This window comes from Spodoptera frugiperda, chromosome 26 (assembly GCF_023101765.2).
Source record: "Spodoptera frugiperda isolate SF20-4 chromosome 26, AGI-APGP_CSIRO_Sfru_2.0, whole genome shotgun sequence".
Taxonomy (NCBI): domain Eukaryota; kingdom Metazoa; phylum Arthropoda; class Insecta; order Lepidoptera; family Noctuidae; genus Spodoptera; species Spodoptera frugiperda.
In genome coordinates this window covers 9,411,884-9,435,020 of record NC_064237.1, presented here as the reverse complement: position 1 = coordinate 9,435,020, position 23,137 = coordinate 9,411,884, and the positions used below count along the sequence as shown (strand labels likewise).

The following is a 23,137-nucleotide window of genomic DNA, read 5'->3' as shown; positions in this document are numbered from 1 at the left end:
AACATATTTCTTAAAAAATATTGCAATTATTCCTGTCAAACATGGCAGTCCGAAATGTCTCGCTAGCAACACTGTATTGTATAGTCTATGGTATGGTCTCGGTCGGCGATGATTTCGTTTCGTATTCCGTAATTTTGCTATTATTTCAACTCGTAACACATTATATACATTTCTAACGTATGTTTTCAGCCGTGTGATTTCTAAAGTAACGTTGTTGTTATTTTAATTTGAAGTTATAATTTGTATTCTGCGGTATTACATACAAAATTGCCTTCAGGTTATTATGTTACTCAACAAAACCAGGTTTATTGTTTTTCTTGTTGATCCAACGTGCTGTCCCTTCCCTAAATTCGTTAGATTCGCATGTGGCCGTCGATTGTCCGTTGAATAAGGAAACCTAATGAATTTTGCAGGCTGGTGGGTTTCACAAATAAATCTCGCAAGAGCAATATGGAGGGTAACTCCACGTCAGACATTGTGATCATAAGCGGCAACTCACACCCTGAACTAGCGGAATTAATTGCTAAGTAAGTTGATACCATCCTTCAATTTGAGCTCCATTTCAAGGATTCTATTATTGACCTAGTGTTTGACACTTGCAGAGGTTAAGTAGTTTGACCTCATTCAAAATTTATATTGTATCTATTGGTTTGTATACAGTAATTGAATTAAACCTGACTACTTATTACAACTTTGCTGGTATATTTACTTAAATGTTTTGTTACAGTCGCCTTGGTGTGAGAAAGGGAGGATGCTCAGTGTATCACAAAACAAACAGGGAAACTATTGTTGAAATTGCTGATTCCATTCGTGGAAAAAATATTTACATTGTCCAGACTGGCACTAAGTGGGTATCATATTTAATAATGTTTGTATAACCATAATATTCTGCTAGATTTTCTTAATAATTAGAATTGTTTACAATCTCAATATTTTGATTTAACTGTTATAATTTCATAAACAGGTTAATGATAATGATAATTGATATATTAAATTGTTTTAAAATAACTATAATGCTTAATTTAATAATTTACAATTTGTCTAATTAGAATGTACAAGGTTGTTGGAAACATACTGGAATCATTGGAAGTCTAGAGATTGTTAAATGTCTGTGTATTGTTTTACTAATGGTGTGTAGTCAGTCTGAATTCTTGGTATTCATGGTAATGGAACTACTTTGTAGACTGTTCCTATTGTTGGTATAAACTCTCATTGTACTATTGTCACAGATACAAAGTAATGTGTTGTGTGAATACTCATAACATTGTTTTTTTTTACATCGAATTAAATTTGCACTTTCAACGCCAAAATGTGTAGTGCTAAAATAATCCTTTTTTACTTAGTACTTATAGTTTTTATTTACTAATATCTTAACTATTAATAAATGTTTATTTGCACTTTATATTGTTATTTATGTGTATAACATAACATATCTGTTGTGTTTCAGAGATGTAAACAACAACATAATGGAGTTATTGATAATGGCGTACGCTTGTAAGACTTCCTCTGCAAGGTCCATTGTCGGAGTGATTCCATACCTGCCTTACAGCAAGCAATGTAAGATGAGGAAGCGAGGATGCATCGTCACCAAACTCCTAGCTAAAATGATGTGTAAATCAGGTTTGACACATATCATCACAATGGACCTTCACCAAAAGGAAATTCAAGGTTTCTATGAGTGTCCCGTTGATAATTTGAGGGCATCTCCCTTCTTATTGCAGTACATTCAAGAAAGTGTAAGTTTCTTTTTGTTTTCATAATACTACTGGATATTCAATTTTATATTATTTTACGATTTGAGAGATCGTGTAAAGACTGCATAATTAAATTAAGACCATGTACGAGATTTGTCTAGAGATTACCTCTATCAATGGACTACAAAATTGTTGATAATATATACCTATAATACAATTTCTCTCACATACAAATAAATTATGTTTCAACCATTTAAAATTCCTACCACAGCTCCGTTTCATTTACCTTTTGGCATTTGTCCAAATTTACCTTAAAGAGTTGCCCTGCAAGGTTGGTTAACCTAAAATATCCATCTGTTCACTTTATAAATAATTTCATCACATGCTATTCTTATAATTATAGTACCAGTTAAAGATGTTGGTACAAATAGGTTAAGAAAGAAAAGTAATGTAATTATTTAATTTTAGATTCCAGATTACCGAAATTCGGTGATAGTGGCTCGTAATCCAGGGTCTGCTAAAAAGGCCACTTCATACGCTGAGCGTTTACGATTAGCCATCGCTGTGATTCATGGTGAACAGAAGGAAGCTGAAAGTGACGAAGTAGATGGGCGCTACTCACCTCCTTGCTTACCTAAGTAAGTTATTTTGTTGATACTGTAAATCATTGCCATACTGATAAAGAGTACTTGCTTATGATAACAGTAATAACTACTATTATTAGTATTTACATGCTTCCATTTCTGATCTGATAACATAATTGACATTTATCAGTTATCATCAATGTGGTTGGTCTAGTTGCGATTAAAAATAAAACTACAAAAGTACCATACATTTATAAAAACTAAATCTTATAATAATATTCTAGTCGATCTCGCACCATGGATGTGTCTGTGGGAGTTCCAGTACATCCAGCTAAGGAGAAGCCGCCTATCAATGTGGTGGGTGATGTGGGAGGCAGAATAGCTATTATGGTGGTAAGTATCCCATATTTCATGACATTATTACGACTTAATTTCACCTCTGACATCGTGATTTCTTTTGGCTTAAGCAACTCATTTAATACAAAAGATATTTCAAAATATCCATAAGTAATACTAGCATACATCTAACCAGCAATAGTGAAACAGGGCCTTTAATATCTAGATACTTTAACCTTGCTCACACTATAATCAAACAATCACACACAATCAACTCGTACATTAGGCAGGAAGTAAATTGGTATTTTATTACAGGACGACATGATTGATGATGTTCAGTCATTTGTCGCCGCTGCGGAGGTGCTAAAAGAATGTGGGGCGTATAAAATTTATGTACTGGCAACCCATGGGCTGCTCTCGTCTGATGCGCCGCGACTTATTGAAGACTCGCCCATCGATGAAGTCGTGGTCACCAACACGGTGCCGCACGAACTACAGAAGATGCAGTGTAACAAGATTAAAACCATCGACATATCAGTGCTGCTCAGCGAGGCGATCAGACGTATCCACAACAAGGAGTCCATGTCTTACCTGTTCAAAAATGTAACCCTCGAAGATTAGTCATACCTGATGTAGCTTTCCATGTTTTAATGTTAAGTATTAATTAAGTATTATATTCCTAATTGAGTTTTATAGTCACTGTATCCATTGTATTATTATTTTTATAAAATTGCCATCAAATGTTGATATTGCACTAGAATGAAGTATTCAATTAAGTATTATAACAGTTCATGGTTCAGTCGACTTTGGAGTAAAGGACGACGTGGAATCGATGTTTTTAATTATCGGGCGAAATGCAATAATATCGCTCGATCTTAGAAATTCGCAGTAATACTGTGAAGTCTTGTATTGTGCCTGGTTTACAGCAATAAGCTCGCTATTTATAAATGTCTTAACAATAAAGAAGTATCACATATTGAATATGTTAGCTTCTATTTAGCCCTTCAAGTAAGAAAGGCGTGTTTACGTATTATTATGTTTTCTTACTAGTGGTTATAAAACTCTGAATGGAATGATTATATAATTCCTTGTTTTGTGTATTCTATTTGTTTAGGTTGCTTATTATAATTGTTGATTTCAATCAACATTTGATGTTTATTTGAAATCTGAAACGATTACTATCCATACCTCTTATGGCAAGTGCAAAGATGTTATTAGAACACCTTCAGTCAGTCAGACTCACTATTTGATTTTGTATTTAATATGTTACAATGCATTTCGTTTTGTTTGTATTTACTGCATTTGTTTGCTCACTTTGTAAACTAGTAGAACTAGTATTGTTCCATACCAAAAATAAAAGGACACAAGGGAACATTGTAAAAAAAGAAGAAATTATAAAATGTATCATAGTTATAAGAAGGCTTTGTTGTATTATGTGGAGGTAATTTAGGTGTGTTAAGAATTAAATGTATATCAATTAATTACTAAACGTATAGACAGTTTTTATTTTAATTTCTTTTTTGAGTCCTTTCTCAATAACGAAGTGGTTTATTATTTTTTCCGTTATTAATCATGATCAGTCAGCTCCGTCCAGCGTACTAAGCAATATGTACTTGGGCAAAAGTTCCCCAAAGAAGTGGGTATTGAATTAAAGCTAATATCACTGTTTCATGTCTCATGTGAGTAAGTCATAATTGCTGTCTGTTATTTCTGTTTTTGCCTTTTCACATGCACTGGGTACCGGATAACTGGCGACAAATGTATGTTAGAACGAGCTGGTACACGTGAAAGCGATACACGGCTATACACTTTCCTATTGGTCAATACCGGGTATCCGGATACCAGAGGGCCGTTTTTTACATTGCCGCATTTATCGCTCTGATTGGTTGGTCAATTGGAGCTGGCAAAAGTGTTAAAGTATTGATCGCGTTAAAGTAAAACGAACTCTCACTACGGACTCAGACTACCCCTTATCTACCATACCAACCCTTGTTGGTCAAACTACTGAAAAATTTATTCAATACATTTTTAACTCTATTGTTTTGTAATACAGTCGAAAATCTATTGAAGAAACAACTGATTGGGAGTAAATTGATTTGCTGGCTCATATCATGATATTTTTATTTTGCTTCGCCAGAACCAATCTGAGATTGACTGAAGATCTAACATTACTACCGATTTCATATTTTAAAATACATTTTTATCTTTTTATATCGAAAAATAGGTATACCTTACATATGTACCTTATACATAAATAATGTCACGAAGTCGCTTTACACAGCGTTTGTTGATTATGCAATGTTTATAACAGAAGATATCCTTCTGACTTTTACATTTTATAGAAAGAGTTATATATTATTACGAGTCTATATTTTTTCTTAAAAATGTTGATAGGGTAATTATAGCTTTCTTTTGAATGACTATTAGATGAATGTATGTAGAAATTTATCTTTATGTATAATGTGGCTATCGATATGGCTTACGCGTCGCCAGTGCTAGGTATTTATACGTAATGTAATTAGTGTCACCTTTGTCTTTATAATCGGAATGCTATGAAAATAAGGAATACATGTTTAAATAACATCCCTGATACCTGATCATGGTCACAGACTGGCTAAAGTAACATATATACGTCTCGATAAATAAATACATACATAGACATACCTACAAATTATTGTAATACATAAATTAATTGTAGAATATATAAATAAATGAAATTGTGGCATATTTTGATAAGACTTTCATTTCAAGCAATAAAACCTAATTTGTCCTTAAATTATGAGTATTATTATGAGACTGTTAAACAGGTCTTGGGTTTGATTCCCGGGCCCGGCAGTGACCGTGGCATTAGGGAATTTTAATCGGAGTAGGTATGGCACAAACCTTACCCAACAACATGGAACTAAAAATGACGAATAGTGATTGTAACGTTTAAGGCGTTTAACTTTTGCCAACACCCAAGGCGAATGTTACGTTATGATCCAAGTATTCGAAAAAATTGAAGCGAATGTTCTGTTCTTTTTGACAAGACACCTCTAATTTTAATTTCGTAATTTGTAAGCTCTAGCGATGTCATCAAATATTTGGTAAATATATTGTGGTGTTACGTGTATCACACATGACACAATTACATAATTTTATTGGACTTATTTTGCATAAAAAAATAATAAAAAATAATCTTAACAAAATTACACAAATTCTTGTATTTTGGAACGAAATCCTTCCTGTCAAAAATAATTCATTTGATTATAAACTCTATGTCATGACCATAAGAGCGAAATGATTTTCTCGGCAACTGTCAATAATTTGTTCAGAGAATGAGAGAAACAAGAAAGATTAGGTAGTTCAAGGGAAAATAAGAATTCACTGGAAAAATAAAATAAACCCTGTTATATAATGTTATGAGAGAAAACTGTGATTTTGAAGCCATAACTTATGTTTCTTTTAAAGTGAATGCTCTATAGATTTTAGACACATTCGTATTACTTATTAGGTTATATTTCATATTACCTGATATTTGAAAACATGAAGCTACTAAAACAAATATTAAGTGCGTCCAAGTCTACATGGCTACAATCTTACACACGGAGTTATGCCAGCAGAAATATTTTAAAACTGAGCGAACGCGGGATGTACCAAGATATGTTTCCCAGCTCCGCCGGGTATGTATAATTTTAAATAATTATATCTATTTAATACTAGCTACTTCCGCGCGGTTTCACCCGCTCTACTTGGCTCCTATTGGTCATAGCGTGATATTTTAAAGCCTTTCTCGATAAATGTATTATACAACACAAAAAGAGATATTCAAATCTGACCAGTAGTTCCGGAGATTAGCGCGTTCAAACAAACAAACTCTTCAGCTTAATAATATTAGTATAGATTTAGTTGACGACAAAGGAGGGACTTTGTCCAGCAGTCGACGTCTTCTGGGTGTTGATGAGTCTTTAGTGGTCTTCATTATACTCAAGGACATCTTAAGCTGCTAGCCCTAGTAATCATTGCTTATGGCATTGTCTTGCTTATCCTATGAAACTTAAATTCGACCAATAATTTTTAATCAAGACAAGCCGTTCTTGATCTTCCAAACCAAGCCAACATCTAAGAAAACACCAAGTCACTCAAGGCCCTGAATAAATGTCCTGGAACCCACAATGAAATAAATCTAAAGATTATATTGTGACTTATAACTTACTTTTTATTTCTTTTCCAGTTCAGAAATATTAGACTTATTAAACAGAGCTCCACAGTGCGTCTATGCTGGCTTTGACCCCACAGCAAACAGCCTTCATGTTGGTAACCTACTTGTTATCATAAACCTTCTCCATTGGCAACGAGGAGGACATGATGTTATTGCTTTGGTGAGATTTAATTTTCTTAAAAAAAAATTTTTAATTTTTTCTAATTAGTTTCTGCCAGCAGTTCCACCAGAATTCCCATAGGATAAAAAGTTCTATCACCCAATTCAGCTCATACCCTGTCTGTATACCAAATTTCAAAACAATGATGAGTGAATTTTACCTAGCTTCACTGACAGACAATTCATTTTGACATTTCAAAAGTGCCTAATTTAAGATTAATTTAAATAAATGCTTTGACTTTGACCTTATCCATACTAAGTATAATAGGTACCCATACTTATGTATAAAGGGGAATGGGTAATGGGGACAGTGCATTTTCTCTCTGCTAATTTCTTTTAACAAAACTGGGCTATTTTTTCCAGTTAGGTGGAGCTACAGGGTACATTGGTGATCCAAGTGGAAGGAGCACAGACCGAATAGCTTTACAAAGTGAAGTAATACAAGAAAATGTTAATTGTATCAAGAACAATCTAGAGACAGTGTTTGAAAACCATAAGAAGTATATCTGGACAAAAGATGAAAGTAAACTTAAACCTATCAAGTAATTATAGAAGGAACTTTTTCTAAATTTATCAGTAATTTGCAGTTGGATTAAAAATAATGATATTCTGTGTCTAGAATATTTTTTAAATGATTAATTGTATAACTAATTGTGTTATGTTTATAATCTTAACAAATCACCATAGCTTTTCTTTCTTACCCTTGGAGAAATCTAATTTTATATGGATGCATGTGGGACCATATTTTAACATAGTTGTGTCTGTTAGTCACTTATCAGGCTCACATACAATTTCTACTTTCTGTTATGTTAGCTGTTAGTCTTCCTTTATCCTTAGTTGTTAAATAAAATATATTGTTGTAATCTTCTGGTTTTATGTTTCAGGGTAGTCAACAATGAATCCTGGTACAGAGGTATAGATTCCATACAATTTGTCAGTGAAATAGGGAGAAACTTCCGCATGGGTACAATGTTACTGAAACAGAGTGTACAGTCTAGAATTAACTCGGAAATTGGAATGAGTTTCACTGAATTTGCTTACCAGATATTTCAGTCCTATGACTGGTTACATTTATTGAAGGAGTACAACTGCAGGTTTCAGGTAATATATTGATTTATCAATGCTTTTAATGCTTAGTTTACTATTTATGTGACTACCTCGCCTAACAAGGGGTCTCGGGTTCGATTCCCGGGTTGGGCAAAGTATTATGGGGCTTTTTATGGTCTTTTGAAAATTTCTCAGTAGTAGTATGGAGCCTAGAATTGTGCCCAGTATATGGCAATAGGCTCACTCCCTATTACATGACACTTATTACACTAGTGGTGAAATGTGGGTGTACATAATTGTATAGTGAACCTCTGCTTACCCCTTCGGGAATAAAAGGTGTGACATTGCAGTTTACTATATTTATAAATTAGTTATGAACCTTGGTTTGCCAATTGTGTCAAATATATTTAATGACTTTATATTTTACGCATAGATTTGTATATAAATACTTAAATAGAAGTCGTCAAGTATATCCGTAAATTTGACCTATAATCAAATGTTTAATTTCAGATAGGTGGCAGCGACCAGATGGGCAATATAAGTGCTGGACATGAATTAATTAGCAGAACTACGAAGCAAAATGTTTACGGTAAGTTTCTATCTACAGCATATTTTTTTCTATAGTTAAATGTTACTTACAGATATTAATCTGTTCTGTATAGACTTTAAGGAAGTGCCAGACTCTTACTAACTAAAAACCATCCCGTTTCTTCACCTGCTCTTTAAGCCGAAGACCCGGCAAAACCGCTAGATAGTCCGCAGCTCCGGGTCGGGCATCAGCCCTACTGAGCCCCATCTGTGGTGATCTGATGGCTCTTAGAAGCGCGCGCGGCGGTGGGTGAGAGCACCGTAGCTACTCTCAAGCCCCTCCTCAAAGATTTAAATTGCATGCTAAAGGGACTTACTACCATTCCCTTGGTTGTGACGGTCGTAACTGCCATTTCACCATCCTTTTTGTCCCATAAAAATAAGATTCTTAAGAATAAAAGCTCTTTTAAAGTTACTTCAGTTAAACATGTAATAATAACTTTTTGGAAATAAACCATAATTATCTCATTATTCACAGGTCTCACATTACCTCTGGTGACGACAGAAGAAGGCGACAAATTCGGTAAATCAGCAGGCAATGCTGTTTGGTTAGATGCAAAGAAAACTAGCCCTTATGGCTTATACCAGTTCTTCATCAGAACAAAGGATTCGGAGGTTGAGAATCTACTAAAATTGTTCACATTCTTTAGTGTGGGGGAAATACAAGACATTATGTTCAAACATAAGCAGCATCCCGAACAGAGATACCCACAGACTTGTTTAGCTGATCAACTTACGACTTTAGTACATGGCAGTAAGTATCATTGTCCACTGGTATTGATTTATTGCTAGGTTAAGGTACATAGTTATCTCAATTAGCTATTCCCTGCGCGGTTATGGCAGGTCTGATTGTGTTTCGAACCTCGAAATTAGTAGAGCTTTTATCCATACATTTACGTGAGTTTGTGAACCATTGTATTTAGTGTGTCTCACGATAGTTATTATAAAAGTACCTACGTCATATTACGATGCTATGACCAAGCCGCCGTCGTCTGTTATTTTACGTTATTTATTTATTTTTTGAAATTCCAGAGGAAGGATTGGAACGAGCAATGAAAGCAACAGAGGCGATATATAGCAAAGACGTGAAGTCTCTCGTTTCCCTTAGCAGTGCGGAGTTGGAACAGATATTTGAGAATGCGACTGTAACGAACCTACTTTTGTCTCCCGGCATCACTGTACTGGAACTCGGCATGAAGGCGAAATGCTTTCCCACTGAAAGTAAGTATTCTTGACATTATTATATTTTATAATCCTGCACATCTCTGGTGGAAAGCATACTTAGGGCCTATGCACACCACGATTTTTAAACGCGCCGTCGACGCGCGTTTGTAGCGATACAGACGCGATACGCACGCAAGTTAGACGCAGACTGTAGACCTTTGCACACCTGACGCGCTTGTGTAGCGATACAGACGCGATGCAAACGCGCGTGTGTAGCGATGCAAACGCGCGTGTGTAGCGATGCAAACGCGCGTGTGTAGCGATGCAAACGCGCGTGTGTATTGATACAAACGACAACAAACCGCTCTGAAGGAGAAAACGCGCCGGCGACGCGCGTTTCTAAAACGCACGTTTATAAAACGTGGTGTGCATAGGCCCTTACTTTGCGTATGTGACGAGTATGCGATGTATCGATAGTAGGGAAGCCATCCATAGCACACATCCATTAGTACCTACGCATCCATAGCACATACATTTCTATATAAAAAACATACGACTTAGCTGAGTCCGTTTCCACCAGTGCTAAGCTATGTGTATCAATGAATATGATTGGTGGAAGCCAAACGCATCCACAGCAACGTAGCATAGCACATCTCTGATGGAAAAGCACCCTTAAGCCTTTCCAATAGCTCGCGTCTTTGATGATGAGATATACTACACTCAAATTATAGATTTTGATAACACAAAGTTCCTGAAAGTGTGATCAGGCTCCACTAAAAGGGACGTTCGATCTTCACCCAAGATGTGTCGGGTTCGATTCCCGAGTCGCGCAATGGACATTTCCAGTTTTCGAATATTCTCGATATTATGGATGTATCAGTCATTAGGCTTGCTGCCAACCTTCCGTCTTTGGGCATTGTAAGATGTGTGATGTTATATTAATTTATTGATAATATATTTCTGAGATACACATCCCATACTTATGTATATATTCCCAATATTTATTTATTTACTAACACCATTTTTATTTACAGACGATGCAATGAGGATTATCCAAGCCGGCGGCTTCTACATCAACCACCAGAAAGTGAAGAAGATTGATGAAGTTATCACCCAGTCTGCGCACATACTACCTAACTTACTGTCCTTACTTAGGGTTGGCAAACGAAACTATTATATTGTAAGATGGCAGACGTAATATAGAAATGTTTACTGAAACTTTCGTTTTATTTACTATTTCTTTAGCTTAAAATAATGACAAAATTGAAGAGGTACTTGGCGAATAAGCCTGGGTTAGGTGTGCTTTGTCATAATGAAAAATCGAATTTAATGTTTGGGCTATTTTATTAATACTTACAACAGAAGCTGGTATACTTGAAGTATATAATAATAAAATGCATATCACATAAGATTGTAAACACTACATAACATACTTATAGCTAAAATAATAGTCATTAAAACAGCATTGCGTCCATTACTAAATCTAATGCATTGACAAGTCAACAGAATATTACCACAGCGCACTCGTTCAGTTGGTCAACGCCGGATTAATTTATAAATACAATTTAATTAACTCTGAATACAAAAAATAAAATCTATGTAGCAGCCAAGTAGTCGAAAACGCGTCACAATGGCTAGCAAATAAAATGACTCGCCGGCGCTGGCCGAGTGTGTCGTGCTCCGTGGTATATTCCATCACAAAAATCATTAAAAATATGGCTGTTCGTTACAATTACATTTGTGCATGCTCCCGCTAGCGGTCATTGACCGGGAGTGTGATTATATTTTTCTAATATCACAAGTATTAATTGCAACATTCACTCATTGTACAAACTTAGTTTACAACATTCCATTATTTTAATAAAATTAGATTTAATAAAAAAGCTATATAGACAATCTAACCGATATGTCTTTTTGGAATAATATTCCAGGGGTCAATGATTAATCGTCAGACCTACGTATTACGCAAAAGCTGTAATTTCTAATTTGGTAATAGATAGATAATATTATTCAAATTATCACGTGTTATCTTATTATTAATGCTACACTTTTATAAAAATAAATACATAATACTCATTTGATGCAAAGAAAAACGTTTCTCAAATAACTTTTTCTACGCGACCGAGACACGGCACAGCAGAAAATAAGAGCGAACATCAGTCTCGTTGCGACTTCATAATAAATTCACGATTGCGAAAACTAGATTAGTATTTTAGACCAGTATCGTAGCAAACAAGTTGTGGCGCCGTCTGCGAAGCAGTCAAACGTCCGAGTCAACGACGACGTTTCAATCTCGGCATAGGCACCGGGACGAACAGCGACGGCTAGAGATCTGTACTCTCTCTCAGTGGCTGCGCAACCGGGGCGGCCTGCGGTACAGGCTGGGCTAGCTGCGCTGGCTGAGCCGGCTGGGCTGCCGGGACTGGCGGGGCCGGCTGGGCCGCCTGTGGCGCGGGGGCAGGCGGGGCCTGCGCGGCCGGGCCCGACACGGGCGGGGGCGGCGCCGGCACGAGCGGGCGCGGCGGCCGCGAGGGCTGCGGCCGCGGGGACGGACACTCCGTGATGTCGCCCTCCGACTGCGACAGCTGGCGGCTGGCCACGCACAGACTGCGCGGCTCCTCCAGCTCGCCGTCGCGCCCGCCCGAGCTGTGCGTGCGCTGCACCGTCGCGCGCGGCACTTCGTCCACCTCCTTGTCCGCGGCACTGACTGCGCTGGCGCCCACCTGTATGACGGTCGGGTGTTGCTTGTCCACGGTGTAGATGTGAGTCCGCTCCAGTACAGTGGGCGCTATGTCGGGGGCGTCGGTGAGTGAGGAGCGCGGCGCTCGGAAGCTCTGCGGCCGCAGCGTGGCGGGCCGCTCCGGCACGGCCGGCTTGTGGCGGAGCTGCACGTCGCTGGGCTCGGGCGCGGAGCCCGCGGGCGCCGGCGGGACGGCGGTGGCAGGGTCGGCCAGCGCGGGCACTATGGTGCGCGGGGCCGCCACGGGCCGCGGCGGGGCCTGGCCGGCCGGCTTGGCGATAGGTTGCAGTCGCGCCGCTATCACCTTGTCGGCGGTGGGCGCGGGTCTCTCGGCGCCCAGTGACGCTGGCCCACTGAATGCGTCTCCCACTACCTTCATTCTGCTCACGATTCCAGTCTGTGCCGTTACATTTTTCACCACGAGTGTGGATTCTTTCCCTGGTTCGGGTGGTTTGAGTACGTCGATCTTGTCCTTGTCTAGTTCGAGGCTCTGCCGGCGCGTGTCGGCGAGATGCTCGCGACTACCGGAGCGCGCCGCCTCCTCCTTCATGGCGCGGCTCTGTCGGTACGTGGAGCGGTTTATTGTCTGCACGCCTGAGATCACCTTGCCGCTGTCTGATATCACGGGTCGGGGAGGCTTGGCAGGCTTATCGTTATCTATCTTTGTACTTGCTTGTTCTTTAACAACTTCCTGTGCTGGAGGCTGAGGCTCTACTCTCTTATTTTTGTCAGGAGTAAAGTTAGGCGGCACTGGAGCGAGTGGTTTATTTTTTCGCCTCATTATAGGCTTAGGACTACCGTGTGGGGGACTAGACTGATCAGACAATGAGCTGTTGGACTGAGCCTTTTTTATATCGTTTTCTAGCAATATTAAACTAGTGTCGTGACTGTTGCTCCTCGAGTGTCGGCCGCCCCCGTCCGAGACCTTGCCCAGGCTCTGGTGGTTGTAGTCGAACATGGACCGGCTCATACTGCCGTAGTCGCCGTTGGCCGGTTCCTGACTGAGGGCGGCGGTCTGGTTCATGCCGTGCACGAAGTTGGGTGAAAACCCGTACTCGCATTGATCTGGAAGTAGATCCTCTTTGGTGAATGAAATGAAGAAGTTGATGTCGTCCTTGTAGAACCAGTCTGCGTGTTTGATGAGCAGCTCGACGATGCAGTTGACGGCGGTGGTGATGTTCATGTCGAAGGTGCTCTCGTCGGCGGCCCACAGCAGGTTGGGAGCGATCACGATGGCGAGGTTCGACGGCGTCATTTTGTTTGTACTTTGGTTCTGTGTCAAAGTAGACAAAAATTTTATAAGATACCTAAGATTTTGGAAATTAGCCTCGGGCAGTAAGTGTATGGCTTCCCAGATAGCGTTAAGTCGAGTTTGTTCTGAGGGCTGACGGGATGCGTTCACGAAGTTCTCGTAGAGTCGGTACGTCAATAATGGTTCGGGCAGTTCTCGGAGGTAGCTCTTGAGGACCGAGGCGACCACGTGCATGTCCCGGTAGTCCCGGGGGAGCGGCACGTTGAACAGGCCCGCGTCCAGAGACAGCTTCATCCTGCGTACTTTGGAAGTACCTGAAAGAGACAGACGTAGTTTAGTACTGGCGATGTTATGATAACAACAATAGCAGTAATCTGTTCTAATAATATACGTGTTATGAGAGCATGACCGCAGCTCTACATAATATAACATTAAAGCATTCAAGTAATGCATTGAACACGGTTGAATGCGTGTTAAAGCCGGTGTTTATTACACGCACACCATTACACTAGGTTTCAATAGTCACAAACCTAACACACAACCAAATTAATTCAAGTTATTGTTATTTCTTATTCATTGAATACCTTTTGCTTAATGGTAACGCATCTGTTTGTAATAGTTGTTCAATTAGTAGTTTACAAACATTTTCTTTAACGGTGCAAGAAATGAGCTTGGTTTTGATCAAACAGCCAGCAAGATTTCTTACTTCATGTTATTACTGAGAATATCGAACCTAATAATACATTTATCAGACACGGGAATAGCACCGAGATCACTCGAGTCATACGACACGGCAGAAAAAGCACCTACCATAATAATATCTCTATACCAGGTTGACAAGTGAGAATGCCTAGGTTCGCCGCTGCACAATTTTAAGTGCATATAGAGTAAATAAATAGAGCAGTTGAATTACGTGTAACGTCTCCAGTGTCATGGGTGCGTTTACAAACATACAATTTCACAAACACATGACACCCAGAAACAACAATTTGTGAATGACACAGAGAACAACGGAGCAACCTCCGTGAGGGAATCGAACCCGCTACACGTTGCCTAGCCACCGCGCCAACCGTACACTCAATAGCAATAAACGCTTAATTTGTTATTGAAAATTGTTCCTACAGTACATTGTAAGTATATTGCTAAATTTTCCTGTTACTCACCGCCGGCAATTCGAAAGAGCCCCTCCTCATTCAACGCGAGCTCGTGTAACGTGCACACACATAACTCAATTGGGAACGCTATAGAACGATTCGTCACTCTCAAGTGCTCCTCTAGGGGATACCCAAACACCGGCTTCACGGAGCTGTCATCTGTAACAAAAGGTAACTATGTCAATATACAATCATTACACTATTTTAGTCCAGGAGCTGCGGACTACCTAGCGGGTTCACCGGGGCTCCGGCTCGAAAAGCAGAAGGAACGGGATGGTTTTGTGAGTGAGTAAGAGTCTGTCCCTCTTCGCCTCCCCAAGGCGGGAGAAGTCATAGGATGATTTTCCACCCCAAAAAAAAAAAATCACTATTTTAGTCCATTGGCAAAGGCCTTGCCCATCAGGTAACCGCCATTACCGGCATGGGAAGAAAAAAATCAGCAGATGCCAGATCATTTAACCCGTCGTATGCCGAAACGTGGATCCACGCAAGACATTATGTATTTTCTATTGTTGTCTTATATACAAGGGGTTGATGGAAGAAGTACCATCATCAGAGTCGCAGATATCTTCACCTAGCCGTGGGGTTATCCACAGCACTGATTATCATCATGCAACAAAGTCTTTGAATGTACAGTTGGTTTGGAAGCCAACTTTGACTTATGACAATTCTTAGTTCCTTCCTATTTTTGAAGTGCATGTTTCTAGGACACATTTAAAGGGAGGCCTGACCACGCTAGGTCTTTATTCAAATAAATCAGAAGGTAAGAAGTGAAAATGTGTGTGTATGTATGCATTTGTTTCTAGCCAAGTGTTTATCAATCACCTTTTAATTAATATTCATAGCTGTATGTATAAGTATGCTTGAAATAGAAGGAAGCAAACGAAGTAGAGACGCTATCGAACCATAGTATCCTCAAGTGACAAACGTCATTTGGATTTCCAACTTTATCACTTCGTTTATAAAGTCGAAAATTTACTGAGAAGGTTCACAGTTTGGGGTGTTATGATGTGCCGGTATGTCTACATCGATCGCAACAAATATCTGTTGTTCCTGCATATATGTACGTATGTTTGCCATATTAGGTATAGCATAAAAGCATATGTATCCGGCTGTCAAAAATATTTGAATATTAAAACTAATGTGTTTTCCGTCCTATATTACACAATGTTTGTTTGTTTGGCTGTTTGTCCTTCAATCACGCTGAAACTACTGAACGGATTTTGATGAAATTTGGTATACAGACAGGGTATGAGCTGACTTGGGTGATAGGACTGACACCCCGGGCGAAAATATTGTGGCGCCCACTTGAGGAAAGCAATATCAAGTGTTAGTAGTAGTTTTTAATTTTTTTGGCGCCCCCCAGACTTTGTCGCCCTGGGCCATCGGCCCATCTCGCCCCCCCCTAACGGGCATTGCTTGGATAGGATACTCGGGCGAAGTCACTGGCAGAAGCTAGTACATATAAGTAAATATGAAGTTTTTGAAGATGCTCTTTAACACTGATATTTATAAACGCCCAAAATGAAAACTACAAAGATCGTTGAATATTACGTATAATAAATTATACTTCATTCACAGGAAAAACGATATTTTGACGATGGGCGTTTCCAATTTGAATTTGCACTGTCAACCTAATAGGTAACCAAACCATGTAAGGAATAGAAAAGGAAAATATAGATCGTGAGTAGGTACTTACTTTATTATTCATATGTAATTATGTATTATACAATGTGATAGGGGCGAGACTTCTAACCCGTTAAGGCTGAGTTCTACATCTAATTTTATCGACAAAAGTCGGGGGTCGAAGGGGTCGAATCCCCTCCCCTAAAAATTATGGCTATTTTTATATTTATTTTTTGATATCAATGGTTGTATGCGTCGTAGAAACAAAAAAAAATACGACAAACGGTAGCTAATAACCTTGGCTAACTAATTCATTTCTCTTTTCATATGTTTGATAATATTTTGGTGAGAAAAAAAAATGTGAATAATTTTTACCGAAAAAATCACTATTTTTCAATATTTTCAATTAGGAGTTCAACCTGCTATTTTTTTTTTGTCGATAAAACTAGATGTAGTACTCAGCCTTAACGGGTTAGAAGTCCCGCCCCTATCACATTGTATATAATATGTAGTGTACCTTTTAGTTACAAACTGAGTATTTAGTCAATAGAAATAATATTTCTTTTTACCATTCTTGAACAGAATCAAGGATTCGAGCATTTTTTGTCCAATCCTATTGGTACTTTAGTAACATTACTGTATTTATGAATACTCAAACGAATTCGTTTTTGACTGATTTGACGACTTCATTCGATTTATTCTGCATGAAATTGTTATTATGAAAAATAAATGGTTGGAACAATGAAAACGTTTTTTTTTTTGTAATAAATATCTTCCAACGAAATGTGTTGTTATTTATAGCTTCCCTATAATGTGGTAGGACATTAATGGTATAGCTACCTATTTCTGTTGAACACTTAGTATGTACAGTCAAACAGGGTGAATAGGAACGAAAGAGGGGTAAAAAGGTACTATGAACAATTCCCAATACATATTTACCGTTTTTGTTTCTATTTACCTCATTATAGGGTATGTTTTTACTACTCACTCGCGTGTATGTTATATTGAATGACATAGTAAAGTTATAGTTAGTAAAGTGTTTAAGTTAGTAGTGTATAAGTTAGTTCTTGTGTAAGTGTAAATATTTTATAAAGGGCCTCACTAACGCATTAAGTTATATAATTTACCATTTTTTAGTTTTTTTTTTGTTAGCTGTATCCTGTAAGTCTTTCATGTACAAAATAAATAATACAACATATTCAACAGCTATGGTTGCGTACGTCGCTAAATTGGTACAGTCCACCAGTAGTCTGGCGGAAGTATTATGTTGATGTACCTACGTACCATACGTGTATGTCTGTATGTGTCCACGACGGATGTATACATTACGCCGATCCAAAGGAAGCATACGTAATTTATTGAACGAAGATTTGGAGCCATTCAATTGTATGATGTTCCATGTTGTTGGTACTTATGCTTACTGCCGTACTCGGAGACATTTAATGATTACTATTCTTATTCTTTCCTTAGTTATGATTTTGTTCCGAAAACAATATTCTAACGACTGAGTTAAGTAACCATTAAATGACTCTGAGTACGGCGATAGGGCTACTCATTTCAATAAATAATTAATTTTGGTATCATTTGTAATTTTGATTTATTAAAATTCAAAGGTACTTATTTTAATATCACTGTGCGGTGTGGTGGTTGGTTGGTTTATTTGTGATTCACAGGTTACATAAAGGTTACGTAAAATGTGCTCATGCCGTGATCCGCCACATACGGCATACAATCACTGACGTTTATGTGTACTTAGTAATACCTATGCAGGTATGAACATCAAAGTAAAATTGAAATTAGTACTTAACACTATAATTTTGATTTTATATTATCGATTAACTATGCAGTGCAGTTGTACGGCGGCGTAGAGGCGGACCAACTAGCTACTGTGCAACTGCCACAAGCGTATCGTGGGTTAGATTCCCGCATAGTTTTTTTTGGTAATCCACATGTTAATTTCGTGGGTGCAAACGCACCACATAGGATATTTTCTAACCATGTTATATTTTAACAGGGACAATTCCTTAATAATTCCAATGCGTAATCAAATATTTCTGTTTAGCTTTGATACCCACACTTTGATCACACTACAATAAAAAAAAACCCCACAAATTATGACTATTCTATATCCTGTTGTGGCATATAAATAAAGTTACAATCAAAGTGATAACAACTAACCAATGCAATGGAGGATAATTTTGATATTTCCCTTTTAGTATTCCTAACTGACTGGCCTGCATATCATTGGTATGGTAATGATTATTGAATATTAAAAGGATGTTGATAAAACAATTCGCACAGACATCTAATTATAAAACAAAGGTCACTAATGAACTGTAGATTATGTTAACTGCCATACTCAAGAGTAATTTAATGGTACTTTTTTATGGTGGGCAAATCATCCAATGACTTCTCTCGCCTTGGACGACGCAAGTGGGAGTGTTAGACTCTTACTGACTAAAAACCACCCCGTTCCTACTCCTGCTTTGAACGTGAGGCACCTTACACACTGGTCTGGTTCTGGTCGAAAATGCAGGTCTGCAGACGGCGAGCTACCCTTGCTCGCCTTGCGCAGACCCACATTTAAGGTGGCCGGAGATCGATGCGCGATCCCCGATGCTCGGAAATTTTGGTAATTAACTGCAATCCTTAGCAATTGTTTACGGAACAAAATTGTTACTAAGGAATAGTTTAAATAACTTGTAAATGTCTCTGAGTATGGCAGTAAGACATAAATGTAATCCCACCCAAAACATAAATGTGAAAGGATGCCAAGTTCGATAATATTGGAATGCTTCGCCTATAAAAGAAGTGAGATCTAAATAAGTACCAAGTTCCATACACAGACCTCAGTTAAAAATGATATAACAAGTTGGCAAGTTTTCACACACTTTGTTATAAACCTACTAAACGCAATGAGTCAAGTATATAATTTTCTATTAAAACTTGCCAAGTTATATCATTTTTAACTGAGGTCTGTGTATGGAACTTGGTACTTATTTAGATCTCACTTCTTTTATAGGCGAAGCATTCCAATATTATCGAACTTGGCATCCTTTCACATTTATGTTTTGGGTGGGATTTCATTTATTTTTGTAAGGTTTATTTTCTTTTTTCTTATTTTACTTTACTTTGACTAAATACAAATCTTCGTAACGAATTTTAGGTCGGTACGACCATTGGAAGATATAGATATTTTTTTTGTTTTAGTTCCTTAGGGGTATGAATTTACACCTTCATTATTTTTAAAACCGACTCACACTTGGCCATTTTCAGATTTTTTCCTTTACCTTGACCTAAAGACCTATCTCCATGCCAAATTTCAAGTCAATACGACTATTGGAAGTGGTCTAGGTTTTTGATGAGTGAGTGAGTCAGTCAGTGAGTGTATAGTAAAAATAGCGATTTTCTGACGTCAATATCTCAAGATCTACAATAGGTACATTAATGAAATTTTGTATTTTAGATAAGTAAGTAGATCTCGATAGATACTAGAAATTTCATATGCGTAGATAAAATAGATTTTGAGTTATAGGTGGGTCGAACTTGGCCCGAAATGGTTCGTGTAATATAACCCACGGCCGGTGTGTCGGTTTTTTTGCTCGAACTTGGCGGACACACTGCCGTGTGTCTAGATCAAAATTAAAATGACTATGAGAGAAAAAAGTTTTGAGCTGTGATGGTGTCTGATAGATAATTGATGAAAAATATTCTACTGATACATTACCAATGGTAAGGACAAAATTAATAACTCTGACTGACTTAGTATAGATTAAAATGCAAATAAACCAATACTTGAAAGAAACTTTTTATTTATTACAAATGAAAAAAAGTAAGTATGAAAAGAAAATTTCAAAAAGTAAAATTGTAAAATAAATACTAGGAAAATAATTAACGAGGAAAGTTAATAGAGACAAATGGAGGCGAAAAATATGTAACTATAATTTTATAGTATTTTAAGTTAAGTTAGATACTAATTAGAAGGATTACTTCAAATATCTTTTAATTATGTATGTAAAGTACTATAAAAGAAAAAAAGACAAAGTATAGAAATTATGAATGAATGATCATACTAAGACTAACACTAAACTACATGTTTAAGTTTCAACAAATCATTGTACTTACTAATAAATCTTTCTAGCTCCGGAACAGTGTCTTGTAAGGAATGTAATGCGGACTCATGGTAAGCTCTTTGTAGTTTAACATATTGCAGTAGAGTGTGGGCAAGCTGGGCCTCTTTCGCGACAAGTGCAAACATGTCCGCGGCCAGGGCATCCCTTGCAGCCTCCACTCTGATTCCAACATCTTCCAACTCTTCTCTTGCGGCATTTAATTTTGTTGGATTCTCTTCTTTTTGACGTTCTAAGTGCTAAAAGAAACAATTACGTTACACACAGTGCTTTTTATCACATGAATCACCATTTTCAGTTAATCATATCAAATATCTAATCAAAATAAATAACCATAAAACAGGATTGATCTAAGTGAAAATGCTTATTGCAAACACAATTTACTAAAACAATGAAAGCAGTCACAATTATAAATAAAAGTAATTAAATTTCATATTGGCTAATTAATGTATGTTTGAAAATAGATACAATTAAGCACATATTTCCTGTTTTCATTTTATGGTTAGTAGGTTAGGTGTAGATTTATGACAATAGACAGTGTGTTACAGATTTTAGATGGATAAAATGAATAAAAGCAATGTTAGTGTTTAACTAGGCAGGCATTTCTTTACTACCTAATCTTCTACTAGCATATTTATACTGACCACATAGGAAAGATTCAATACACAGACCAAACATAGTGTGCTGTTGAATGGTTTGTTTATATAAATATATGATAACTAAATGCACAAAAATTATTGAAGCTAAGTAAAAATCATAATTATATGGCACTGTGATGCTTTTGCCTACCCTATTGGAACAGAACTGTGACTTTATATCATGAAGCAACTATAAATAGGCTTTACCTAACTAATGCTAGTATAAGTAAAATGTTATAAGCACTCAGAAAGTGGCACATTAAAATGTGGACAATTGGCAACATGTTTGTATGGGACTGCATGTTGGAAAATAGACGGGGCATGGTATGTAACATTCCATGCTCCCCATAAATAAAGTGTCATGCATTATTTTAAAGGGAAATTCAGTTATGACATCTCCTCTGTGAATTTGCTTCACGTTTTATATAGATATGTTCAAGATAAACAGATTAAATTGACATTGAAAACATCTCAAGTATCACAACATGGTTTAAAGGTTTTGTTTATGTGACAAAATCTATTATATATAGTTTCTGATAAGAAAATGTAAGAAGTTCATCTTTAAACTCAACAGTCTGATAAGTTTAGATAAATAAGATCACAGATATAACTCACATGATATCTGCTAGTGGCCGATTCCTTTTCACTCATAAGTCTATTGAGGTGTTTCTTAGCTTTCATTATGGCCGGAAGATCTTGGTCACTAATAGTTGTTAATGGTGCACAAACTAACTGTTCCACCTTCAGTTCATGTTCAGCTATCTCATTGGCCAAGAATTTTTCAGTTTTACCTAGAAGGAAAATTGAATTGTTTGATTATTTACCTATATAGAATTTTCCCATTAATTCTAATTAGAATATTGAATATTTAATAGGATACTCACCACATTCATATAAAATGTATTTTAAAATGCTATCGTCATCATCAAAATTACTGGCTTCACACATAGACAATCCAAGGAGGTATTCTGGCAGTTTCTTCAGTCTTTTCTCTCTGGCTGCTGGGTCCTGGCCCTGTGTACTGCCAGCTCCCGTTGACAACCGTTTGCTAACCAACTGTAAGGCATTTCTCAAGTGTTCTACCTTTCTGTCCGCTGTCTGTAACTCATCTGTCAAACCTTCTGCTTTACCTGACCTGAAAATAATTTAATTATTAACATTTTTTTTTAAATTAACTACTACATCAAAAATTGTTTGCAAATAAAATAAATTCAAAGGAAAAATATTACTTCTTTCTCATGATACTAGTTTCTGCATCGGTCCTAATGCAACTGATACAAGTTAAGGATTACAATAACAACGGGCCAAACCCACAAAGAGGTGAATCTTATCAGATAGCTAAGATAGTGTAAAGTACATATTAATACCTTGAAAACGTTTGGTCGGCGAGTTGCTTAACCTTATAAAACTGTTTCCTCATTGTCACTATTAAATTTCGATGAAATTATTTTTAAGTTACAAGGTCATTGGACCCAATAGCAAAATAATAAAACGATCAAGAATCCGCTAAAAAGACTGTAATGTCAGAACGTCAATGAGATCATCCTCATCAAAGATGAAGCAGTGAAATTATACGTAAATGAAACCACATAACATTCACAATAAGGCACTACATTTCCATTGATCACTTAAAACACTAAAATTAACATATTTGTTTGTAATTTTACGTATTTAAATCCAGTAATATCTATCACTCGATGAATCAGAAAAATAAAATAAGCACAGACAATATCTAATTACTAAATAAATCAAAGAAGGAAGAGTACAGACAAGTTAGTTTATATAATCTATGGGTGCTAATTAAACGTAAAATGGAGTGAACAA

General features: G+C 37.3%; 3 protein-coding genes across 5 annotated transcripts; 2 read left to right on the top strand and 1 right to left on the bottom strand.

Annotated features, from left to right (window-relative positions):
* The first annotated feature begins 80 nt into the window (after window positions 1-80).
* On the top strand, window positions 81-5,341 carry LOC118264252 (phosphoribosyl pyrophosphate synthase-associated protein 2). 2 transcript variants are annotated; one of them, XM_035576700.2, is made up of 7 exons: window positions 81-303; window positions 414-527; window positions 728-847; window positions 1,448-1,736; window positions 2,163-2,332; window positions 2,563-2,671; window positions 2,930-5,341. In XM_035576700.2, exons 1-7 carry the CDS (start codon window positions 284-286, stop codon window positions 3,233-3,235), a joined length of 1,128 nt encoding a protein of 375 aa, XP_035432593.1. In that variant the 5' UTR covers window positions 81-283; the 3' UTR covers window positions 3,236-5,341. The 2 variants fall into 2 exon arrangements, with proteins under 2 accessions (XP_035432593.1, XP_035432594.1); XM_035576701.2 differs by having other exon boundaries at window positions 98-277.
* Window positions 5,342-5,915: 574 nt separating this feature from the next.
* Window positions 5,916-10,991, top strand: LOC118264241 (tyrosine--tRNA ligase, mitochondrial). The gene is made up of 8 exons (XM_035576686.2): window positions 5,916-6,276; window positions 6,828-6,975; window positions 7,338-7,516; window positions 7,859-8,075; window positions 8,532-8,610; window positions 9,088-9,363; window positions 9,642-9,830; window positions 10,808-10,991. Exons 1-8 carry the CDS (start codon window positions 6,140-6,142, stop codon window positions 10,969-10,971), a joined length of 1,389 nt encoding a protein of 462 aa, XP_035432579.2. The 5' UTR covers window positions 5,916-6,139; the 3' UTR covers window positions 10,972-10,991.
* A 107-nt stretch (window positions 10,992-11,098) lies between these two features.
* LOC118264311 (rho GTPase-activating protein 44) lies at window positions 11,099-23,064 on the bottom strand. Of its 2 annotated transcripts, none has more exons than XM_035576783.2 (6): window positions 22,681-23,064; window positions 22,198-22,448; window positions 21,929-22,104; window positions 20,671-20,914; window positions 14,929-15,078; window positions 11,099-14,079 (listed from the first exon to the last, which is right to left on the bottom strand). In XM_035576783.2, the coding sequence occupies exons 1-6, from the start codon at window positions 22,731-22,733 to the stop codon at window positions 12,098-12,100; spliced, it is 2,856 nt and encodes a 951-aa protein (XP_035432676.2). In that variant the 5' UTR covers window positions 22,734-23,064; the 3' UTR covers window positions 11,099-12,097. The 2 variants fall into 2 exon arrangements, with proteins under 2 accessions (XP_035432676.2, XP_035432677.2); XM_035576784.2 differs by lacking the exon at window positions 22,681-23,064 and adding an exon at window positions 22,543-22,652.
* Window positions 23,065-23,137: the final 73 nt, after the last annotated feature.